Source organism: Zootermopsis nevadensis, unplaced genomic scaffold, assembly GCF_977971745.1.
Source record: "Zootermopsis nevadensis isolate Lab colony 2312 unplaced genomic scaffold, Znev_1.0 Znev_ptg000018l, whole genome shotgun sequence".
Taxonomy (NCBI): domain Eukaryota; kingdom Metazoa; phylum Arthropoda; class Insecta; order Blattodea; family Termopsidae; genus Zootermopsis; species Zootermopsis nevadensis.
Genome location: NW_028259150.1, coordinates 5,402,101 through 5,427,910, shown reverse-complemented (window position 1 = coordinate 5,427,910; position 25,810 = coordinate 5,402,101). Strand labels below are relative to the sequence as shown.

The following is a 25,810-nucleotide window of genomic DNA, read 5'->3' as shown; positions in this document are numbered from 1 at the left end:
TATTTCCCGTAAGGTTGGTTTGTCTTATTTAGCGAAGTCTAATGGAAGAGAGAATATGTCTATTTTATTGTATATTTTATGATACAGTTTTTACAGTAAAACAAAATTTCAACAGCAGCTTATAGCACATCAGACCCACAATTATTACATGAAATCAGCAGAATTAACTGAGTGAAATTTAGTGCTTAAAACATAATTTCAATAGATCCAAATTTTTTAAATGCACACTTAACAAGGACAGGGCAAAGGAAGTATACCAGCATTTACCATGATGGACTGAATAAAACCAAGAAAAACCTTGGTCAGGGATTATAATGCAGTGACATAGGAGATTCTGTGACTTTAACATACAGAATCTTATAAGCGACTTACCAAAAAAAAATTTAAACTATCAATAGCTGTTCCTGCACGAACAGAGAGGGGTATATATACATATAGAATAAGCTCAGAATTCATGATGCTTCAGAGTATGTATATTATCCAACAATACAAATACTAAATTATCAAGTCATGAAAACACCAATTAAAGAAAATTAAAGACTTATAATGTACAAACATAAGGAATATTATTGGACAGCCTGTAACATTTCTGAGCTACTTTTACTATTTTCTCAAGATCATCTATTATAGATTTCATAACATTAAGTACAATGTAAACATGCTTAGCTGAAAAGCTTACAATCTTGTGTGCAATTCTGTAAATAATTATCTTAACAGGTAACTTTCCTTTTAAAATAAGAACAAATTTGCACATCCCCAGTCTATGAGCACATGTCTTAATGACAAAAATACAATTAACCAAGGTTTTCTGTGTGTGTGTGCATTTGTAGAACAAAGCATGCCAGTACTCAGATGTGGTAGACCTGTTTAAGTTTTTAACAAATGGAAACCTTCAGACTTATGTTAAAATATAAATTTTGAGTGTAGGATGCAAATAAGCCTTAAATATGAGCTTCAAATTGTGTGAAATTGAAACACGTAATATTGCTACCTATGCTTCTGTGGAAAGACAGAAATAATTGTAAGGATCTTTTAAAATTAAATGGTCATTCTGGTGTGGAAGTATCAGCAGCAAATCACAAACCAATGATTTGTTTCACAGTCAACTTTTAATAATGCTTATTAGGGAGCAAATTTCCAACAACATATATTATAAGAATTGGGGATTAATGGAGAAGTCATGAAACTGAACTCTCAGTATAAAAATATAATTTATATATGTGGTCATTGGAAGTTTCTTGTCAGTATGAAATGCCATAAACATTTGAACAGAATATTACAAATATCTAATTATTATAATTGCTGTGTGAGATATAAGTCAACTCCTTTATTTTAATCTTAAAAAACAGACTATTGTTTTAAGAACTACATGGCTATGGTATACAAATTAGGCCTGTTACACAATTATTTTCAAAAAAAATTAATGGACAAGAAACAGGGATTTATTAATATTTTTTAGAAGTGCTACAACAAAAGAGGGAAACAGAAATACATTAAAATACAATACATAAGCGTTATATGAAGTGTACATTTCTCAGTCATTTAACCTTTGTGTGCAAATATTCCCTTTTGTCAGTGTTGCCTGATCTATCACACATGACCCCATATTGGGTACTATGTTTTCATCATAGCTATATTCACCCCTTTGAGAGAGTGAGAAGAATATACTAGTCTGTCATCACACATATATGATCCTGAGGATAGAAATTTATGTGTGCATATGTGACACATTTGGATCAAGTTTTAGTCCTCAAAAAACAAAACAGTTCATAATTTTCACAATCATCACAAATGTAATAATTCAATCTGTAGCCTTATATGAGGCACAGCATTACATATTACTCTGTAATATAAATGTAGCTTAATTAATTAAATATGCTGACTTTTGTACATGTTAACCTAAAAAGAAACAGCACCCTTACCTTTATCAATATAATATAATTTAAGAAGTTTCTCTGCATACAGTTAGACAATTTAATACTGTGTGAACTTATTCCTGATATCAGAATTACTTGAAACAGTTCTGAATTCTGCAGTCAGTTTTCAGCGTTATGTTAAGAAAACATTACTGTATTCTGCTGCAACTAGGAGATAAAATGTGAGCTTACACAGATCATTGCTAGTTCAGTTGCCATTAGCAGAAGACACTGTTTTCCTACATGAAAAGCCTTCTCTGTACATGCCATTCAACAATGCATTTGGTCACAGTAATTAGCAAATGGTACTACTGTCTTAGTATACTGATTGGAACATATTTAGAAGGAAACCACAAGTAACTTTATTTTATTTGTTCATTTCAATCAAAGTAAAAGTACAAAAAAATATCATTGCCACTAGGATTGAAATATGATTTAGAAATTCCTAAAATGTCATGTGATTATATACAACATAGAAGTATTAACTCAGTGTTTAATTAATGAGGTTCTCTTCCTAGTAAAATATCTGTCAAGAGTATGGACAAATGATTTTGACTATTAATTAAAAATCTCAGAAAAACAAACTCCTGATAAACTAGTAAGAACCCCCTTTTTACAAAATATTAAAGTGTTATGTAGGCATACTGATATATAATTTAACTTTTACTGTTATCTTATTCCCCCCACATCACCACAGAGAAATGAGACAAATATATTATGTAATGTAAACACTTTTCATTCAAAGTGACATTTTTTAGAAATTTTGGTATAATTTATTTTAGTCTAAAGAATATTTAGAATGCCACACATTTGCATCTTCCTAATCTTGTAGTGTTCTTATGTGCCTGAATGGAAGTAAGTCCAGTTGACAACTAATACTTGCCACCACAATCTGACATACAGTGTGAACATGGAGGAGAGGTATACTATACACTGTATACTGTATAACTATATGTATGCAGATTATTCAATGTGTGGCTTATCTTGTGAATTGTTTTAATGTAATTTACATTATATGCTGAAATTAATGTAAATTTATAAAAATGCACAAAGCTTTACATATAAACACTGACAAGAAAGTTTTCATTACTCTCTCACTTTCCATCATATGTATCATCCAGTATGTTCTATTGCACCCTCACAATCTACAACCAGTTGTTAGGGGATTTGGAAAATCAGTGTGGGGGGTATGGACTCAATGTTCTCCCTGTTATGACAGTAAACTGTGTTACTACTGAATTTATATTAAGAAAACAAGATCATTTTGTATTATTAGCATTTCCTTTATCATTTGTGTTCCCTCTCCCCTCAATCAGTCTGGATAATCCACAGTATACTGTTCATACCTGTACTTGAAATTGTTCTTCATTCTGACTGTGCAAAACAGATGTTAACTATGGTATTCATTATACTTACACGCATCACCATAAATACATATAACAGAATTAGGATTTCTTTTATAGACACATAGCTTTGTCATATCTGGGTTTATCTGAGAATGATGTTATTCTAGACCAGATGTTAATAGCATCTTGTCCTCAGGTAGAGGTTGCCTCTTGAACCTAGGTTCAGTCACGAGGTACATCACAAGACCAGCAAATGCAACCAGCAGCACTCCAATGCAGTTTATCAGGATTCCCTCAGAATGTAGTTTACTGTACTCACTGTGGACAAGTAAAGAATAAAATTTCAGACATTCATCACATTTTAAAATGTTTTTAAAATAGGGGCTTCCTAATTAATATTCCATGAATAAGAACCTTAGAATGTGACATAACCTCACTGAACAAGCTATGGAATTTTTATTTTCCACTAATTATAAAATATCAAATGAGCTATGGGGACATACTTGCATTGCAAATAAAGGCACATTTTCTCCATAAAAGACCAACTAACAAATCGGCTCCCTAGAAAAGAGTTCTTCCTGAGAACCAAATAATGACACATTTTAAATACAACTGGATTTAAAATGAAAGAACAGGTACAAAACAAAATAAAACATCTGTATTCTCAGACACACCCACTAGACATAGTAATGTACTCACTCTTGTAAAACCCATAAAGCCTTCTCTGTCAGGCCTAGAAGAGCAGCAATCACAGCTGCAATGAAGCCTGCAAGGCCAAAGAACACATGTACAGGCATGTAAGCTGCTCGCAGAGGTGACTGAAGGCCAGGGAAGAAGAACGTGATGAACCCAGAAACCCACTGTGAAGCCATAAAAACATAACATAATGTATGGAGCCAAAGTATGATTATTACATTTATATAAAGACAGAGTTTGCAGTCTGTAACTGAACTCGCGTATTTAAAGTTTTACTTTACATGCAGTAACTGGATTCAAATCTGTCAATAAACATTCTTCCTTCAATGATATGTGTATAATATTTAAAAATGTGTATGTATAATACTCTGAGTGCTAAATATTTTATTATGATTTTTTAAAGACTTTGAAAGACTGAAAGAACTAGAAATTTTAAGTGAACCTTGTTTCATTTAGACTACTCTGTACAGACTGGCCTTTTACTTCTTGATAAACTGGTGTGGGATGGTCCAGAAATTTTTTAGAAAGAAAGGAAGGAAAAAGAAAGAGACCCTAAAAAAGGAAACCCCATTTTTGGAACATGCTCTGAATCATGAATGAGATGATGATATTGGCTATAAGCACATACTCCCCAATCTTTGCTTTCTTACACTGTTCATGATGATCATTTTCCAAACTTATATGATGCTGTACAGTCTCTGTATCAAGAAGGAAAATAGCTGCCATTATGAAGAATCAAATCCTGGTCATCTAGCCTGCAGCCAGAAACTTTACTGAATTAACTATCCTGGCATTTATACTTGCATATTATTAGATATGTATGTGATCACTGAAATTTTCTATGGACATTTAGAACCACAGAAAAAATCTTACCTGACAAGCAAACAGGATAACAGCTGAAAGTCCAATCCAACTGTGTAATGTATAAAGGTTTGGCATAGGTGGATTCTTGAGGTTATGAGAGTCAAATACTGCTACAAGACCAATAATAACAAGTATGAAGGTAGTAAAGTGTATCAGCATATGTGCCAACTTCAGTCGGCGCTTTTGGTTGTTTCGAAATGCTCGATAAATCATAATAGCTGCAAGCAAAATATAAAACATTAATTAAAGCCTACGTTCCTTTATTTTATTAATAAAGCAAATTGAAATTTGGTATTAAATATGTAGGTGGCATAATGTCTGCAATATATCTTCACACATAAAAATTACTATTGTGTCTATAAATTGTAGATTTTCATATCAAAAAATTATGCATTGTAACATGATAATGAGATAAAACCTTCCACAAAAATTATGTAAATATGAAATTATTCATGTCATAATACAATCTGAAAGAAAGTACAAAATAATAATAAGAGTGAGATGAAACTAATCTTCCACCTGTATTGTAAATTTCTTGTAGCACTGTCTGAGTAGTTCATGCTTATTCAACACTATGACACAACTTTTATTATTTTATATATGTATAAGGTCAGATGGTAAAGTTTTAACATCACTTTAATAAATATGCCTAGAGTAAGTGTGTATAAGTGAAAACATGTAATATAACTGAAGTACATTTTGTTATACTGTAATTATATTTTGTACTGTCCATTGTATGAAGTACTTTTAACACAAATAATGTTTTGGGACATTGCTATACTTCTGTCTTGAGGCTGTTATTGACAGATATTCTTCTGACCTCATTATACAGCAAGTGTAGCATGCAGAACCTTCCTTGAAATGCTAATAGTTTTTATATAAGCCTCTATAATTCCGACATTTATATTCCTTACCCAGCCTCAATGGCAAAGGTTGGAATCAGACCAAGGACACGCTGAATGCTAAATTTTGTGCTTACCACTAGGACTTGACCATCCTACCCCTGAAGTCTAGTGGATACAAATTTAGCATTCATTGGGTCCTAGGTTTAATCCTAATCTTTTTCACTAATCTGGGAGATGGAGTCAATATGTGATGGTACAATGGGTGGGCGGATATCTAGAAGAATAATAAGTCATATAAAGATGAGAGTAGAGACAGAACCTGAAATTTCATATATGCTAAATGTATCCAAGACAAAGAACAATGTTGAAATAACTGCAGTTTGTTGAATCAGCCATTGTCACAAGACAACACAAAGTTAAGAAAATGAGGCTATGTTATACTATATCCACATGAAAGCAGGCAAATTTTAAACATATTTATTGCTTACAATTTGCATAGAGATATATCATTCCAAATGTCATAAGGACAGGGTGCCAATTGAACTCATGGTCCGGATTAGAGCGCCATGTGAAGCCTCCACGGTAATGTCCAGCCCAAACAGCCACCAAGATAACCGTCAGTGCACCAACAGCTTGGGCCATGCCAAATACTGTAGTGAAGCCTTCAAGATGCTGTGGTGGGATCTCCATGCTGCCTGCAACATAGACTCATGCTTTACAACATCTAGAAAAGGGGAATTGACGAGAATAATCCTCTGTTTAGTCCTATAAAACAATCACATTTGAAAGGGTTAGGCATGGATGGTAGAAAAGTATTAAAATGGATGATGAAAAATTACTTGTGGCAACAGGCACATTCTTTAGAGCATATATAAATGGAAATAAAGAAGTGATGACAGTAATATGCTTCTGTTCATTCTTACACAACATTCACATTTAGGAGATCTAGGTATAGTGGAAAGATAATATTAAAATGTATTTTAGATAAATTAATTGAAATTCCTCAAGATAGAGTGAAATGATGGACTCGTATGAACACAGTGACAGGCTTGTTTGTTCCATGAAAGCATAAAATTTCCTGATCACCCAAATAATTACCATCTGCTGAAGCAAGATCCTGTACAATAAAGTTAGCTAGTTAATTAGTGAGTGAGTCAATGATAGCACTGACATATACTGGTTATCTTAACACACTTAAATCCTGATTCAGCTTTTCCCATTTCTCAGACACACCGACAACCTTGCATAATGTCCAATGGGGTATATGAACTGATCTTGTTATGATGCAGCCCCTGCTTGTTGGAATCCTCCATTCCGTCTAGGAGCTTGTGAGTATACACTACCAAGACTACCAATGTACTGCAAGATAAGACTGGTGATGTTTCCATACACACATCCTTAAAACACTGGAAGCTTATCAACAAACTTGATTACAAGATGGAAGAAGCTGAGATCTGTTGCCAAACAGAAGGAGATATCAGTCAAGGATGAATGACTGACATTAGAGCAGACTGTGAAGCTGATGATAGTGATAATTTATTGTTTATCTGAGTCTTAGGGCATGGTGACTGTAATGGTAATTTGTGGCAGATTATGATAGTTTTAATACAATAAGCAGTTTATTAAAAAATTCTACTAAACATCAGTGGTGAATGCTCAGGTCTGGCTAGTAGTGCACCACCAGACCACCCAAATTGGAGGAATATAAAATAATTGTTTCACTATAATTATAACACAACAGTGGCATAATAATGATGAAGTTGCTGAATTGTTAGTATTAAAATACCTTAGCATCATGATGCAGTTGTTGTTTGGGGGGGGGGGGGGGGGGGGGGGTAACAATATTGCATTTTTGCATGACCTGACTTGTAGACCAGGATTTGCCATTGTAAAACATCACAGTCTGGTGATTAGCACTCCTGCTTCAAAAAGTCCCTGATTCAATTTTCCAGTGTGAGGGGGAGCATCTTGAGATATTTTATGGCATTCATGGTATTCCTTGGTCCATTTAAGCAGGCACAACCTGTTACAAGACCTCTAACTATTAATACTTAGGACAACAATAATATTAAAATGCAAATGTATATTCACATCCCAACTTGAATTATATCCACTCCCTCAGTGTTTGAGCAACCAAATAACAATGTGCCCACTTTATATGAATAGCTAACATACTAGATGGAGCAAACTCTTCTCTCATCATAAGCTGATGACAGTCATACAGCCGGTCAAGAAATTCATCTCATCCAACCTGAAGCAAGACCTTATCCTGAGCCAATGAATCCAGTCCATAACTTATATTTCTCCAAGATCCATTATAATATTATTATTTCCCACCTACACTTAGGTCTTTCAAGTGGTTTCTTTCTTGCAGGTTTTCAGATTAAAACTGTGCATTTTTCATCTCCCCAATGTATACTACATGCCCTGCCTATCTCATTATCTTTGATGTTATCAACCTACTAGTTGGTGAAGCTCCTCTTTATGTAAAGATTATCAAGAGAAGATACTAATACTCAAGACTTTTGAATAAAACAGTTTCAGATTTTTTAAAATTCTTTTGTAACTTCATAAAAATAATTACAACACTTGGTAATTTTGTGTTTCTGATTACTGAAAAAACACAATTAATAAACAGTTAATTGATTAGTTATTTTAATCATTTGATAGTCTTTATTTTTTCATCAGTAACATAAATCTCACCAGTTAAAAATATCCAACATTGTGAAATACATATATGACTGAATTAGCAAGCTGTAATTTCATCTATCACTCACTATATTTAAAGCTTCTACGGACATTAAAATCTCACTTCAGAAGCCTGTTTCTCAAGATATGTCAAACACATATATTACATAACACATTTATACGAAAATTATAACTGAATTTAAAATGCAGAGTTCTGCCATGCTGCCACTATCTTCAAACTTGGAAGGCAGCCAAGTTTTCAGTGTCAAACAAAACATATGGAATCAAGCATAATAATATTTAACATATACATACTGTACGAAGTAACACTGACAAATAGCACACTACAATTCTTCACTGATTCTTATACACCTCTACCATATACTGTCAATCATCCTAATGCAAAAAATGTGTTTCTTTAATCTCCCATGTGCAGAAATGATACCAGCTGTGCTCCTGATATCTAGGGGAAAGAATACTCACACCCATGTGCACCCCTCCTTCCTCTCAGACACCCTCCCTATCTGCTGTATTGATCTCATAAGACTACTACTCTCCCATGTAAGAGTGGTACATATCCAGTTTTTCTATTAATTATGATCTCTCATAATCACTAGACAATTCCCTATTGAATCTTCATCCTCTGTAATGTCTCCCAGCTTGATTTCTATTGAATCTTGATCTCGATAATCTTTCTCAGGTAGGTTTCTGTCGCATCCTGATCCACTATAATCTCTTTCAGATGGAGATGTCTGTGTTGTCGCGCCATGTAGTCTGACAGAAGTTCACTGGTGCTTGCTGTCTCCATCATCAGGGTGGGTAGGCGCCCGGCTCACTCATCGTCCTGATGATGGAAGCAGCAAGCACCTTTGAAACATCGATAAACGTCTACCAGACTACACAGCGCAACATGTCAGAAGTCAGATATATTCATACTCACCACCATGAGAACCTCAAATCCCACTCTCTCAGATGGGTTTATATTGAATCTTGCTTGAACCCTCATCATCTCCCTTGGGTGTGCTTCTATTGAATCTTCTTTACGCGCTTGAAATGAAAGTCATGTGACTAGTTTGTCCAGAGATTGAGGAGGAAATGCAAGTTAAGGATAAACATTTTATTGTCTCTTCTATTTCAATGTTGACCTTTTATTTCTGTGATACTTCTCGTTGGTGATTGAGTCATGATATTTTAACCATTCCATCAGGTGTGTAGGAACTGCCATTACCTAATTCTGATGTAGGAGTCCATCAAGTCATGCCACAGCTATATTCTTCTTAGAATTAAATTAACTGCATTCTATAAAACAACGAAGTGATCGGTGACTCCCACCTGTCACTCATCCATTCGTATGTGTAATAAAACACGTTGTGTAGCTTATTTACAGTTGAAGGAAACTATTTTCCATAATCTAAACTATCGTGTTTTTCCAGCTGGGATTGGCCCCGTATATTGCAATAATTCCGCCTCCACGGCTTCTATTAGAAGTTGTAACCGCGTGAAAATCGGATTGGAACCGGTTTGACTCTTCTCTTTCTGCTTCACAACCGCCGGACTTTCATTTGGCATTGTTCAAGTTTGGGGCTGTGCAGATTCAGGGGTGGCAAAGCGCATAATGGAACAATGCTAATGAGAATGCGGACACAAACATCGCCCACTACGTCTGAATTAAAAAGCCATTTCAAGTTATTAAATTCAATGTAAAGTCAGTATTGGTCTATGCTGTATTTTTAAATTTTCAGTAAATTTAATTATATTGCCAATCCGAACAGAGAATAACTGCCAAATACAGCCGCATGTGTTATTACAGTAGCAATGAGTTCAATATTTAAATATTCTAAATTCTGGCATTTCTTTCGACTGAAGAAACAGAGGATGATTATGAACAGTGGGTTTGGAAGTACATGGGAAGGGGCAACAGTTGCCATATTTAAATGTGATCTCACAGAAGAGAAAAATATCTAAAACATGTCACGATAACCGGTTTATCACCCAACGTTTAAATCGGGAATCACCGAAATCCTACACAAATCGATATCCGATTGAGAAGGGACTATTAACATACTATTTCTAAAAAATACGTATACATTAACAACATGGTTCGATTTCCAGTACATGCAGGGATTTTTCTCTTGGACATTCCATACAGATCAGCCCTGGGCCCAATGACGAATCAGAAAGTTCAATATGATTAAATAAATGTCATTTCATTCAGTTTTGGAAAATTATATTTTATGAAGAATATGCTCATGCCCACAATAATATAATGCGGGCCAGCGTGAGGCTGACCATTCGGTTCACTTAGTGCCAAGGTTCAGAATGCTTGGAGATTTATTTTCACACCTCAAGACAATCACGTCCAACAGAAAATTCCGAATTATGACGCGTGAGAAAACAGGAATGTGAAAGCGAACAGACCACTGGGCCTCTGTTGCTGATGATGCTATAATATGTCAAGTTACAGTAACAGATATTTCGGCCGCAATACTTTATCGCAACTCCCACACCGGTTATTTAGTTAACGACATTCTACAACCGTCTAAGTTATGAAGCTTCGAATGGTACGATGAATTGGGAAAGCTGTGTAAGGTGTTTCCTGGTATGTGTCTAGACGGACTGCGCAAAAATGTTAACCCAGGATCATCCCAGTACGAAGCAGGAGAGGCATTACTCAACCACGACTTCCGGTCACATCATCGCCGTCAATGGGATGTACGAACAAGCCTATATAATTCCACCCTGGTCATCCCTGTAGCATTAACACACATTTCCGAATCTCATTTCGTTGTATGATCTAGTATATATTACGTATGTCATCACTCATCATTTCTCCCTGCGTGTTCCAGTTTTATGCTCATTTATACGAGAAATGTATTATTCAACAGCAAGGGGCTAATAGAATAGGCTGAGGAACCACATTGCTACACCTGCTAGTGAGATTTCTCATGGTTACATGTCCATCATATTTTTTCGTCCAGTAACGTCTGAATCATTGACACGAAAAGAAAAACAAAATTTCTACTTTCACTAGATGCAAAATGCCTTGTCATCAGAAAAAATTACCCAGAAGCGTATCTAGAATTTGTGCTGGTCCGTGTTCTTAAAAAACGGCATATTCTTCCCGAATATAACGTGGACTTCTTTCGTTAAAATAGTGGGCTGGGTAACACACAGGCTGGACGGAAAGAAAACCCCTGTCCACGCAGAGAATTGAACCCCTGTCGTACAGCCCACGGCCAGTAACGTTCTACTGTTGGCTCATTTTCTTCAACCCAAAGTTCATCGTTCTACAATTATCTTAATTAGGACACTATTCATCGTGTTTATGCTATTTAAAAAGATTTATGTTGTGTTAGTGTAACCTTAAATACGTCTAATTGGTACCACTGACATCCTTATCTCTTCGTGCATTTGATCCTAGATAAATTCACTATGCATAATGGTGTTGGTGCTAACTTAATGGGGCGACTTTTATGACTAATTATCTCGCATTAGCAATATAAGGAAAGAGGAAGCCTTGAAACGGAAGTATAACAACTTTCAGAGTAACTAGCGATGTATTAATTAATATAACAGTGTTTCGAAAATGTAGTATATCCAAGAATGACAGCCACGGTGGTCTAGCGATTAGAACGCTGGCCTTGTAATCCTGGGGCCGCGGATTCAATTCCCGGTGGTGCTCAGATTTATAACTTGTGTTGGGCAAGGCCGTTGTCTACATCACGGAGTTTTCCTCCGGGGGCTTCCCTGGTTTCTCCGTGGCATCCCAACAATTACTCCACTCACACACACAGAAGAAGGCAATGGCAAACCACTTCTGGATCATCTGCCAAGAACGTATATGAACAGGTCCCAGTCCGAGAAAAGGATGGAAGGATCCTGTTCATATGGACCTGTCCTCAGACAGAACACTAAATAAAATAATAAAATCCAAGAATGAATCTGAAATATTTGAAACTGGCGTTTCTTTAAGAACTCCACAACATTCAGCAGTGCAGCGTATCTGGTTATTTTGCCCTGCAAGCTCCTCCGAAACGCTGACCAATTTCTACGAGATCAAACGACGCAACATCCGAGAAAATAATCATCTTTTAGTCGATAATTAGTTTTCATTCAGTGCCAAGTTAGAAATGGCCAAGCACGGCTTCACATCGTGCTGTTGCGGACAGAGGCAGTTTCTTAACTTTGAATTTAGAATCGTAAGCCTGTTGGTTTATAATCCTTTTAGTAATAAACAAATAAAAACTGACTTCACCTGTCATTTTGCAGAGACACGCAACTTTTCAACATTTACGCGAACAATGAAGACGAGTGTGAAGCGACTCAAACGACCCAACGCGAATCAGAATATACGCCGAAGATGTTTTCACGGGCGTTTTGCTCATACAGCCTCGCAACATTGATCCACGAACCTGGGCGGTGGTAACAGCTTGCGTTTATGATTTACAGCACTGCTACTAACCAACAAAATGGCGGCGGGCCATCCTCTTTACATTACAGCAAACTACGAAATGAAAGCTTCGGACAACCTTTTTTAATATACCCTGAAGGAGATGTTTCAATCTATATTTCAGTTACAAGTTCATGTTTTTTTTTCAAAAAAACTTACAATCTTCTATACTTAGCATACGGTATTGACCAAAAGTTCATTAACTCTCATTTGAGGTTTTTACAGCGGTGAGTATGAAGATTTCTGTCTTCTGGGTTGTTGCGCTGTGTAGTCTGGTCGATGTTTACCAACGTTTCAGAGGTCATACTGCCTCCGTCATCAGGGCGATATATCAACAACCCAGAAGACAGAAATCTTCATACTCACCGCTGTAAAAACCTCAAATCATACATTCATTATACTTGCATGTGTAAGTAAGTTCATCAGAGTCTCCTGTTTCGAGGCGCAGTGTCAGTACTCCTACTTCGAAGATCCTAGATTCGATTCCCAGTTCACAAGCTTGTTTTGATGGGCTTTGGGGGTTTACTCAGTCCCGAGTAGAAAATGCGATGGTAGTGTCTCAAACAGACCGCGACCCGTTATTCATAATTACCCTAAATTATCCAGTTCAAAAAACATCGTTCACCGAACACAGAAATTACAAACATTACCTCAACTTCACTTACAAAATTTTATACCATTCTTCTTCCTTTGCATTTGCCTGCCGGCTTTTTCGACTGTGTAGTATATTTATCGGATGCGGTATCAGCCTAAGCAAAGCTTCTACCTACACAGGATATCGTAAAACATATCCATGCGGGATTCGAAGCCGTGGTCATGGCATTTGATTCGTCCAAGATCGCAGACCGCATTCCTGTCAGTCACTGACTGACACTCCCGTTCACATGTCTCTCATCAAGCAAGGCAAATCCCCCGTAAATATTCCACATATTAATTAACTGCGACCTTACATGTCCCTCCAAAAGCCTGTGAAGCAATATTGTAACTGCCCCTTCTTTATTCCAGCTTTTCATCCCCTATATTAGACACTGTACTCCCTCACTCCTCAAATTTGATTCCATGGAACTTTCCCTCCATATTAATAAAGTGATGCGTATTGGATGGCAGCGATTTCCATAATTGGCGTTTAATACATTGCGTAGCTAACAACTGAACCATATGTTGCGACGTTCATATCCGCCTGCAAGTGTTACGGATTATATTCTAACGACAATCTGTTTTCACAGTGCACTGATGTAACCTAAATTACGATTCGAACCGTAATCTGTCGACCGTTTCAGAACTTTTGTCGTTACAGGACAGCAAAGCGTTTATCATCCTACAGATTATAACAATATTTTCTGTCGTTCATAAATCTAAGATATTGCGGATCCTGCACATGTCGGTATTCTGGGTTGTAAAGACGTGTGGACTTGTAGCTGGGTACCACTGTTCCGGAGGAACATACTGCCGCCATCCTCAGGGCTGAGAGAAAACGAACATCGGCATCTTCACTGCCGTTAAAACCTCAAATCCCACAAAACGTGCATCTTATTTCTGTGAGATGGCGCCATGAATATGTAAGCTGTACTGCCAATGTTTCAGAGATAATTTCTGTCTCACTTTGAAGGCGAAACGTCGGAAATACAGCCTACATCTCTACCATACCATAGCCCAGAAAGAGAACACACATCAGTTATATACCATTCACGAAACCCGCGTCTATGTAAATGCACATCGAAATGAGTTGTCAGGAGGGGTGTTCAGTTAGTAACATACATTACGTACGTTGTATGAGACAGTCACCTCTCATCCCATGTTTGTAACAAATTCAATTTCTCTGTGCTCATAAAAACTGATTGGACTTAAAATATCGCCTGAAGGGTCGTCGTGCTTCGCGTTTTAACCAAATATTCAAATATCCCGGGTTAGACTCTAACCGCGGCCATTAATATTAAAACGTAAAAAAATCTGTAAGTATGACGATCAGACTCATGAAGACGCAAGCAGAGCTCAAGATTCGAAACGCCTTACAGCCTATCTAAATATACCTCAGGTAATGGGAAATGTCGAACATAATATTAACGTTACTAATATGCTGTTGTTATGAACTGTGCACTACATGCGTGAAAGTTTAATTCTGACAGATCATTTACTACAAACTACATCCGTAGGCCTAAATTACTACATAGGCCGATGCGTCTATTGTACGTAAAAATGTAACTAAAGATTTTAAAAAAATGTTTATTAACTTATAATTGTTTGTGTGTTTGGAAACCATTGAATTATATTTGTAAAACTTGTGCTTAAAAATCTTTTTCTTCGCCTTAACCCTTCAAAATTTCAGAACTACTGCAAATTAACCAACAGGGAAATGCAGAACGTTGAATAATGGATTTCAGAGCTTGCAGGCCCCTTTCTAGTACGTACGTTATGTTGACTTCGGCCTAATATGCAACTCTGGTGGGAGAAACAGAAATTCACACAACATTTTGATTAGAAAGGATTCGTGTAGGCCAGGACAGAAATTAGCGGCAGTCTCTTGGTTACAAAAAGGGCGCAGAATTTCTTAAATAACTGAGCGACTGTTAACTTCTTAAGCAGGTCTCAGTTCCAAGGAGATTCAAGAATCAGATGGCTCAGGGTAGGGTCCAATAACTGGCTTTTGTAATGACGGTGACGGGCCTCCGTTTGCAGAACAACAGGGAATTTCTCGAACAGGTGGACGACGGCAATTCAAGAAACACTAGGCCTATATATAACCACGGTAACAGAATAAGTCGCGTCGCTTATTCCATAAAAATTTCGAAAGAATCTTTAAGTACGTCCTAATAAATGTCACATTTTCCTCAAATATAAAATAAAGCTTTAAGATTACAACACAGTAACCATGGCAACCGAGATGAAGATCGCAGGGGTTGGTTAAACATATCATTATGTACGGCGCAAACTCAGGGGATGGTCCAATGGCGTTACGTATGTAATGAAGGGTTGGTATATAATAGGGGTTGAAGGCGTGGTTAAATCATGATTAGATATTGTGAAACACAGTAGCCTGTGTACTACACAGTTGTCAAAACATCGGGATATATTGTTAGTCTCTTACATAGGCTTATATATATCACTGTCACACGGCAGTTTCCTAGATTTACAATTAGACTTAAGTCAAGCAGTGTGGACAGTTCCGTATTATTGGCATGCTTACGATTAACGGGAAATTTAATGAAACTTAATAATTTCGCGTAAATTTATGTAATTCTTCTAGTCATTAAACTGCTTTTGTAAAGCGTAATTAAATGACATTTTAAAATAGGTTCATTTCGAGTTGTCTTAGGAACACGTAATAAAAATTAAAAAATCCGGGAAAAGTACTGCTATGTCCAGTTTTGTGCATGGTCTAGGAGCTGGAAATGGGGATCAACCCTTGTGGGAACTACCAGCTGCAACCACCAATACACCGGCTACGGTACGTACCATGTTGGATAATTTTATACATCTCATTATGCCAGTACCTTAAAATCTTAACCACAGAAACATTCTTCACAGCACTGCAATAATTATTTGGACCACATGCTTCAACCTTCATTAATTCGTTTCACTCAAAGGGCGTATATTCGTATGGCACATGAGTCTGGTTTACTGAACTCTATCCTGAGCATACTAGGCGAATAGTACAAATTATGAAGTTCTTCATCATTTTTATTCGTCTTCCTGCTACGTCCTCTTTTTAAGATACAAATATTTTTGGAATCCTGTTACGCTTTGATTTGTTGATGACCTAATAAAGTATAGTTTTTGTACACTGACTTTCCATAACAAACATCAACATTAAACCTAGATATAAGACTACCACTGACAGTGAAATGGGCTGCTTACACAGCAAGTGAATGTGACTGTTATTTATCCGAATTTTGCAGTATGAGCGTCCGAACTATAAGGAATCATTAGCTAATGGCGCTATATAGTCTGAGATACGGACAGCGTCGTTAAATAAACTGTAAATAAGTCAATAAATAATATTCTTCTTTCCCCCTGCGCCATCGCAAGAATTGGGTATTTCGAAACCGGTTCAGCGACTGATACAGTTACCAAGTCTTTGCCTGTAATAAATAATTGTTCAGGCAAAGCGGGCAACGTACGTTAACGACTAAAATATATCTGCCAGTTGTTTACGCTGAATTTCTTAGACACTTGAACTTATAAAATATTTTGTCGAAATATTTCCCGGAACAAATTATTGTTGACGATACTTAGTGGTTTTCACACTAGTGTTAACTATGCTGTAGGAAGAACGTCACATACAGTAATTCACCAAACAATGTAAACGAGGGCAATACGATATCCGATTCGCAGGAAGCCTGTGAAGAATACCCTACACCTGCTTCTGTATGACTGTCACTGGCATTAAATCTAATGAACTTATTTAAATGGCATTGACTTTCTTACGTGAACAAATATTTTATGAATAATACAGTCGTGTAAATTGCTCTCTTAAGTAACCAAAATAATAAATAACCTTAAATGAAAAACAGAAATAAATTAACAATTGTTCTACGACAGAAAATAATATGGAGAACACATTTTCATTCCGTTCAAGTGTACAAGTTTATTACTGTGACGGTACCCTCAGCGACTAATTTAAATTGGACTATTGTTTATTAATTACGTTACACATATAACTGGATGTATGGGCACTGAATATCAGTCTATTCTCCTTTCTAGCTATGGTACCTTCACTCCAGTTATAAACTCCTACATTTGCTGTCGATCCTAAGTGCCAAATGCCCCTCTTCTTCAGACTTCCACCTGGGGCCCGAATCTCCAAACACACAGTCGGAGTTACACGTTTACGGGGCCTGCTAAACCCAATCTCCAAACAGTACCAAACCCTAGTCTATGAATCTAGGTCGAGGAAAAATACACCGGATCATTTGTCGAAAGCTCGATTCTTAAATTTTGTTAACATTATCCAAAGAAATATTAACATATTTTAGAACGGAGATGGCTGTCTTCTGAGTTTTCGCGCCGTGTAGTCTGATAGAAGTTTGCTGACGTTTCAGAGGTCCATGCTGCCTCCATCATCAGGGCGATGAGTACACATCGCCTTGATGATGAATATAAGAAATATGTCAGTATGGCACAGAAGTGTAGTAACGAAGAATGAATAAGACAGCTTTTTTCGCATAAGTTGACAGCAAACTTCCACCACTACAGCACAAAGACAAGTGTTCGTCGGTTACGAGATAAGGAACTTGCTGGCTTGGCATATTGGTTTTCAAGCACGCACATGCAATCCTCAGTAAACACACATTGGTAAGCATTCCCTTGTCTGTGAACACCAATCACGAAACTAAATTAATTTTCAGTGACGAACGTTCTTATTAAGAAGTTAGCTTAAGCAAGCAATGAGGGTGATACGGAAATTCAAGCTGGTAAGGATCAGCCTAAAACAAACCGAATTAAAGAAGGCTGTTTCTGTGAGAAAATAAACGTGAATAAACAGTGACATTTCATTCGGTTTATTATTTCAACAGGCCATCCTTCATAATCTGATGCTTTTTCATGTTGCTCACTTGTGTTCTTTGACACAGTCTATCGCTTTTAGTGATTCTTGTTATTTTTTGCTGAATCACACGGCACAGCTACTTAGCAACTCATCTCTGCCATCCGCCCCACACAAGAGTTACTCTGAAGACGTTTTATTTACCGCCAGATGATGAAGCTGTTGTATTGGTTTTTGTTCCACCTTCTCGTCAGATGCTGCAGCTGTTATCTGCTCTTATTCACATTTCCCGTCACACGCAGCGTTTATTTTAACGGTACTAATTCTTTTCTGAAGCACGATCCATTTATATGAATGGATAGTATTCAAATTTTTTAGTAGCACGCGGTACATCGGCTCTTTCGTCACTGTTGACGGATCTGTTCCCCGTCACGTGCAGTGCCCAACTTAATAGCTCTTGTGTATATTCCCAGACGTTAGGAACGACGGACATTGGCGTACCCAGTTATGGGGATCTGACCTCTTACTCATCTCTGTGGGACCAACACCACGGACCCGGAACCGCCCTGGGTTATCACGGAACACACCCCGAGCTGCTTGGTTTCGCTAGCGAGTTGTGGTCCACAGCGCCCCACAGCAACAACGGCCACACCAGAGCCCAGTGCATGATTCAGCAAAGGTACCTCAACGCTTCAGTCCAATGCTCTCTAGCAGTCCAGAGCTTCCTGGTATGAGGATACGGATGAAGATGGCTGCCTTCTGGGTTGTTGCGCCTTTGTAGTCTGGTAGAGGTTTACCGATGTTTTAGAGGTCCTTGCTGCCTCCATCATCAGGCGATTAGTACCTCTGAATCGTCGGTAAACTTCTACCAGACTACAAAGGCGCAACAACCCAGAAGGCAGCCATCTTCAAACTCGCCGCCGTGAAAACCTAAAATCCTACATGGGAATACGGATAATCGTTACCGCTAATAGCGAGATGCACAGTGAACTCGAATGAAAATTAGTCTACGGGTAATTATCGAAAAACAAGTCTGTGAAGGCGTATTCTGTACCGGAATATACACATGCGTTCTTTGCAAATTCTGAAATGTTGATAAAAGACTACCAGTTATCTTACTTAGACAGCTCTGGGTTCAAGACTATACAAATCACGTGGTCTTAGTCTCCTTCAAGAACCGTAAATCAATGATACTTATATGGCGCTTTAGCTCTGTGGTACCAAACGGGATTCGTGATCACAGGGTTCCGAGATCAAATCCTGATAAACTCTTTTTTTTTCCTTTCATGCAGCGGTCATATTCTTGTTTTAAACTATACAAAGATTTGTAAGACTTGAGGTTCTCACAGCGGTGAGTATGAAGATTTCCGTCTCCTGGGTTGTTGCGCTGTGTAGTCAGACTACACAGCGCAACAACCCAGAAGACGGAAATCTTTATACAAAGATTTGTTTCTCCAAAGTTCCGTATCTTCCAAAAGTCTGTTACCATACATAATTATATGGTTCTATTACAAGTGGCGCTAGTGACGATTCCATCTCACAAGTTTGTTCGTCCACCATGTTGGTATTACCTATTGTAGAAAATTGAAAAGCATTTTAGGGTAAGATTTAAGGTTCTCGCGGCAGCGAGTACGAAGATGGCTGTATTCTGCATTGCAGCGTCATGTAGTCTGGTAGACGTTTACCAACGTTTCAGATGTCATTGTTGCTTCCATCATCAGAGTGATGATAATTGAAGGTGTTAAACGCTGGGTAAACTTGTACCAAATTACACGGCGTTACAACCCGAAAGACAGCCATGTTCGACTTTAGGGTAGTCACCAATGATATAACGTACACACCAGATTTCATCTACAATATATCCGTCCAACGGTTTTCGGGTTGAATCATGTGGACAGACAGACAGGACCAGCCATGTTTGCGTTCATTTCTTGAACATCGTGCAAAGAACGCATAATAACCAGCGGTTTCAGCTGCATAGTACATAAAGAGGAGCTTTATAATTGATGCCCATAAATTAATACTGTAAAGGCAATTATCACAGAAGAGCTGATAGATCGGACTCTGTAGCACACATGCAGACAACAAATACGCACAAACGCTTCGATAAAAATTAAGAGACTATCCCGTAATTGGGCGGATAACAAAATATATTCTACAGAAATTTGTAAAGATGCGTACTGGTTGAAATGAATCAGGATGGGAATCCCACAGAATTTTTTTGTTAGCACGGTGATGGATCTTCGGGTTATATAAAAGCAAACAATCTATTCAACACTTGAATAATTCTGAATTTTTACATAAAAATCCTGTACCATGGATTTTGTTGGTTTGAGAGCGTGTTACAAACTTAGGCCTGTCTCAAAAATGAGATTCGTCTGATGAAATGCGACGAAATACCTTACGAAGATTTCCGTCTTCTGGGTTGTTGCGCTGTGTAGTCTGGTCGATGTTAACCAACGTTTCAGAGGTACTGCCTCCGTCATCAGGGCGATGAATATCGCCCTGATGACGGAGGCAGTATGACCTCTGAAACGTTGGTAAACATCGACCAGACTACACAGCGCAACAACCCAGAAGTCAGAAATCTTCATACTCACCGCTGTGAGAACCTCAAGTCGAAATACCTTACCTTTGTGCTTTTACAGAAATCCTACTGCACCCACAGTTTTTACGGATTTGAAATTTGCCTTGTAAACTCTACTTGTGTTTACTGCTGTTAACTCGAAAGTTACAGTTCAGCACTTCCGTTTGATACCCACATCAGCATTCGCCATTTCTCTGTACCGGTATGAAAGCTTGTAGCTCAAGTCTACGTAACTATACATAAGCTGATAGCGAATTTATCGTCTATCCAGTTATATTTTCTTCCACAGTAGGATATTCTATTGCCGCCCCACAATATTTCACATTCCGATAAGAAAGTTGACACCCTACAACGATATGGGATATTCTAATACCATATACACAAACATTACATCATACTTCGCTAACTGTATATCGTTTTATACTTAGATTGATTTTTCAAACACCCAGCAACATTTCTTAAAGCTCCGTGAAGAGGCTGATTAACGCCACGGAACAGAGTCCTTAATGAGTTGAAGATCGTTCAGCTAGAATCCTAATGTTTTCGTTACCGTGTTCAAAACAGCCCGCCACTGGGGTACGCGCTCCACAGCCACAAACCCTGTTTAATTTGAGTATTACCGCATTCTTCACCTAGGACTCCCAGGGGCCCCTTCCGCCCAATTTTAGGCCAACTTTCTGGGTGAACTTTTTATATTAAAAGACACTGAAGAAGGCACAAAAAGCACCGAAGACGAGAACCATTAAAGGAACGCGCTGGAGAGGCTAAAACACACGCACACACGGGGACCACAATGCAATTAGGTATTATGATTAGGGTGATAAAATTAAGATGGGTAGGATGGGAGGTGTATGCAGCATAGAGATATAAAATGCTTACAGAACTTTCGTCGGAAAAATGGGGGGGGGAGAGAGAGAGAAGAGACCACATGCAAGTCCTCAGCGTAGATGCGAAGATAAAAAATAGGCCCATATCTTAACCCTTTAAGAACCAGTGGTAACTATATGTACCACCTGCTTCACACGGTTAATAACTCTGCCTTTTGTATGTATGGGTTTCGGATTGTTCTCAGTGTAAACAGGGATTATTTCCTTAAACAGCGTCAACCAGTTGTCATTTGTAATGGTGAAGTGTTGTGTTTTCTTCGCGGTACGGACTGATTTATTAAATAATATTTAGACGAGTTTCAGCTTCAAACGGTTAAAGTAATAACGATGAAGGTGTGGACCGGATTCATCTGGCTGAGGACAGAGACCAATGGCGGGCTCCTGAGAACACAGTATTGAACCGTCTAGTTTTATAAAAAAAAACCTGAATTTCTTGACCAGCTGAGCGACGAGTAGTTTCTGAAGTAAGACTCTGCTCCGTGAAATTGATAATGAAGCTCCTCTTTATAACAATCCCAGTTCGCTGTTTTCACTATTGATCTCACGCACGTGAGAGAGACTAAAAATAAAGTTTGTTGGTTCTGTTATTGGATTAGCGCATGTGAATCAAACTAACAGCAATATTACACGATTAATGTCACATCCACGTTGTGTGTTCCCTTGACACCAGGCATGGTGATTGAGGAGAAGACTCCAAGTACGGTGTAGCTGCGAACACTGAATAAGCGGTCGCGGACAGCAGACAGGGAATATTACTGACGCGAAAAATATTATTTTCCAGGTTTGGTCCCAGAACAGGAGGCACAGCGCAGAATGGAAGCGGCAGTCATAAGAAACCACGACGCCGGGTAGCAACAATGGCCCAGCGGCGGGCTGCCAATATTCGCGAGCGTCGTCGTATGTTTAATTTGAACGAAGCGTTTGATAAACTTCGTCGCAAAGTGCCGACTTTCGCCTACGAAAAACGTTTATCTCGTATTGAGACTCTGAGGTTGGCCATTACGTATATATCCTTTATGAGCGAATTACTGACAGGTGGTGGGAAAACTGGGGTTGTAGACGCCGTGCGTGGACCATCTCCTCTTTTTCCCATCACAGCTCAACGAGATTATATTCCTTATTCATTAGTACAAAACTAAAATGTGTATAGTTGTATTAATTTGCCATAAAAGGCGTATTAAGAGATAGTATCATGTATGACTGGTATCTAAGCTGCTGGCTCACATTCACAATTCAAATTTACAGTACAAAACGGATTAGCTCTTTTTAGATACCTGTACGAAATAAATAAGAATATAATAATTTATGTAAAGTTTTGATAGATTCGTGTTTAAAAACGACATACATAACATTACTTTTGTGTCAAAACGCCAGGCATGGTTTTACAAATCAAACTGCAACAAAAACATTTTCACATTTTTCGATGCTACTACTGTGTTTCTTAAAATTAAATAATCTTGGGCAAGATCTGTTATAAGATTCTTATAAATCTGCAGTAAGTTACCTGAAAAGTTCTGCAACAGTCATACCATGGCATATATGCCACCTAACATAATGGGCCTAAGTGCTTGTATTCCTAAGAAATACAAACTTTAATCAACAACTATGTAGGATCAAACATCTGCAGAAGAGTGATTGATCTAACAAACTGAGAAACTTTTCAAGTTATTAAACAATATATCAGGTAACTAGACTCTGTGAATACTCTTCATGTTTTACTAGTCAACAAAGTTGATATTTTAATTATTTTTGTTATATACTGTTATGTGTTTATGTTGGTCATTTACTGAAATTGTTTATAAGTAAAAGCATGATGCTGAATACTAATCATGTTAAAGTTTGAGTACAGTGTATGAAAGACTGTAACTTTTATATGAAACAAATATAAACAACAAATTTAAATTACTCAGGTGCCACGCAAACAAAATTTACTTGATTTGAACATCTCTTTCATTACATTAAATTCTTCATTTACATTATTATCAATATCAATCTTCCTTTTGGTTTCAGTTAAACTGAAAACAAACCTAAAGTTGAGAATAATAGGAATATTGCTCTAATAAATTACTCATAATATTATTTACAGGCTATCAGAGTCTGGAGAGCAATTTCTATATCAGTACTAAGCAAAACTATTACAACAAGAAAGAATAAAAAGTTGACAGTGGAACCACAGTTCCGGAGAATCTGACATAAATATGTCTCTGTAATGTAATGTAATGAAATGTAATGTAATAATTCTTATATAAGATAATTACTTGTGATATTCTAAAACGTTGTTACCAGCACAAAATTATCTACTCTACGATGCACTTCTTCTACAAGTGATTCACAGCTCAGCTCTTTCCGCAATAACGAAAGCGGATTGTTGACAGCAGTAATATAACACATCAATGACAAATAAACAGATGACATAACAATTAGTTTCTTAGGTAACATAACAATGCACGCAGGAGTTCATATAAAAGCTGACCATTGTTGTCGATCCATATTTACACATTGTTCATATGGATCTTACACAGCTTCGTTACACAACTTAGTTACGCTTTTTTGCCGAATGACCCTTCCGCATAGACGTATTTACGCCAAAATAAAAATATGCTGGTTTGTCACCTTCAGCCACCAGAAGTCAAATAATATAATGTATCTCTTCTTAGTGCATGATTCCATATAAACTGATAATTTGTAACTGTGACATCACATGTACCTGTAGTCATCTTCCATAGCACATGTGCACTGGTTACAGAATGTTAATACAAAAGAATAAAAACAATCTTGTGACTTCACATTATTTTAAAGTATAACTTTTTTATTTTAATTATCATCACATATGTTTATTGCAGCGCATTAATCTGAGTATACCACATCCAACTAAAATATGCATACTCAGAGCAACATTATGAATAGTATTAATTTTATTTAGCTATCAAATAGTATTTAAGTGCTAGTAATTATAATGGAAAATACTTCTCAAATGCTAAAACCAAATCCTAGGTAAAGCATTATCTTGTAACAGAACTGAATGATGTGACAACAGTTGATTGACCTGTAACTATGCGAAAAGAGGCCTGAATCTTGTGGCAAAATTAAGTGTTATTTTGTGTGGTAATGAGCATGAATTTGAGCTCACTGTGTTGGTAAAGTTCTGAAAGACAGGTCATTTTTCTGTGAGAACAGGAAAATTCCATATTTTTCTTTCTAACCAAAACTTCCAAATGAAGCACTTACAAGAAAACCTTTACAAAATGGAATGTCCTATCTAGAGATTTTATTCTCATTAATGTTACATTACTGTTGTCTTTATCAGATTTATGTGACAGAGTCACAATATGAAAAATAAATATGTCAATCAAAATGTTTTGCTTTGTTACATGAAATGATTCGTTGAATGCATATCTGAATTCATGATTCAGATCTTTTGTGATTGAATTCAGTAACTCCTAATATTATAGTGGACTGTATGCAAGCATGCTTGATCAGGAGATATTTAACCACATTACAGAAGTCTTGTGTTATGAGCATCTCGAGTGGTGGGGACGTATACAAATAAACTTACTTGCAAGTTACCAAAGTATAACAAACTTTTAACAGTTCCTTTGCACGCAATCCTACAATACTCACATTTATCACACTGCAATTGGTTCAGATCTTGGGGAACATGAGATTCGAGTTTTAAAGTTAAACGTTAAAATTATTGTAAATAATTACCTTGTGCAGAGAACGGACGAACAAGCTTTCTTAAATACCAATAACTGACGACTTGGCATAAGGTATTACGGTATTACAAGAATAAAAAGTTACCCCACGTACTCATAACAAACCCATCTGTTACACTATCATCGTGTTATGACAGTTGACCAGGTGGACAATATATGGAACGATATATCGAATTGGACTCTACATGGCCTTGTCTACCACCTCGTAGAAGTTTTACAGAATTGAATTTCCCTGCAATGAAGCATGGCTTTCGTAACTTTGTTACATACATTCTTGATCGTTAATAAAGACTTCTTCAGCGCAAGCATACACAGTTCGGCATAAGTAAGGAT

At 37.2% G+C, this 25,810-nt stretch overlaps 2 protein-coding genes across 9 annotated transcripts; one reads left to right on the top strand and one right to left on the bottom strand.

Moving 5' to 3' along the window:
* Positions 1-451: 451 nt before the first annotated feature.
* LOC110837390 (putative transmembrane ascorbate-dependent reductase CYB561 homolog) lies at positions 452-25,639 on the bottom strand. Of its 8 annotated transcripts, none has more exons than XM_022079474.2 (5): positions 25,470-25,639; positions 6,156-6,362; positions 4,832-5,040; positions 3,962-4,122; positions 452-3,580 (listed from the first exon to the last, which is right to left on the bottom strand). In XM_022079474.2, the coding sequence occupies exons 2-5, from the start codon at positions 6,355-6,357 to the stop codon at positions 3,421-3,423; spliced, it is 732 nt and encodes a 243-aa protein (XP_021935166.2). In that variant the 5' UTR covers positions 6,358-6,362; positions 25,470-25,639; the 3' UTR covers positions 452-3,420. The 8 variants fall into 8 exon arrangements, with proteins under 8 accessions (XP_021935166.2, XP_021935171.2, XP_021935169.2 ...); XM_022079479.2 differs by lacking the exon at positions 25,470-25,639 and adding an exon at positions 24,020-24,502; XM_022079477.2 differs by lacking the exon at positions 25,470-25,639 and adding an exon at positions 8,671-8,825.
* Positions 15,775-24,547, top strand: Fer3 (48 related 3). Its single transcript, XM_022079481.2, has 3 exons — positions 15,775-16,250; positions 18,761-18,966; positions 22,543-24,547. The coding sequence occupies exons 1-3, from the start codon at positions 16,161-16,163 to the stop codon at positions 22,898-22,900; spliced, it is 654 nt and encodes a 217-aa protein (XP_021935173.1). The 5' UTR covers positions 15,775-16,160; the 3' UTR covers positions 22,901-24,547.
* Positions 25,640-25,810: the final 171 nt, after the last annotated feature.

What these genes read in the sequence shown, in the direction of transcription:
- LOC110837390 (XM_022079472.2), bottom strand. Translation starts at nt 7,055, where the DNA reads ATGGAAACATCACCAGTCTTATCTTGCAGTACATTGGTAGTCTTGGTA. An exon ending in GATATATCTCTATGCAAATT is followed by an intron (nt 5,041 to 6,155) that starts GTAAGCAATAAA and finishes TTTTGCTTGCAG; the next exon opens with CTATTATGATTTATCGAGCA. An exon ending in GCTTTATGGGTTTTACAAGA is followed by an intron (nt 3,581 to 3,961) that starts GTGAGTACATTA and finishes ACTTGTCCACAG; the next exon opens with TGAGTACAGTAAACTACATT.
- Fer3 (XM_022079481.2), top strand. Translation starts at nt 16,161, where the DNA reads ATGTCCAGTTTTGTGCATGGTCTAGGAGCTGGAAATGGGGATCAACCC. An exon ending in CCACCAATACACCGGCTACG is followed by an intron (nt 16,251 to 18,760) that starts GTACGTACCATG and finishes GTATATTCCCAG; the next exon opens with ACGTTAGGAACGACGGACAT. An exon ending in CAGTGCATGATTCAGCAAAG is followed by an intron (nt 18,967 to 22,542) that starts GTACCTCAACGC and finishes ATTATTTTCCAG; the next exon opens with GTTTGGTCCCAGAACAGGAG.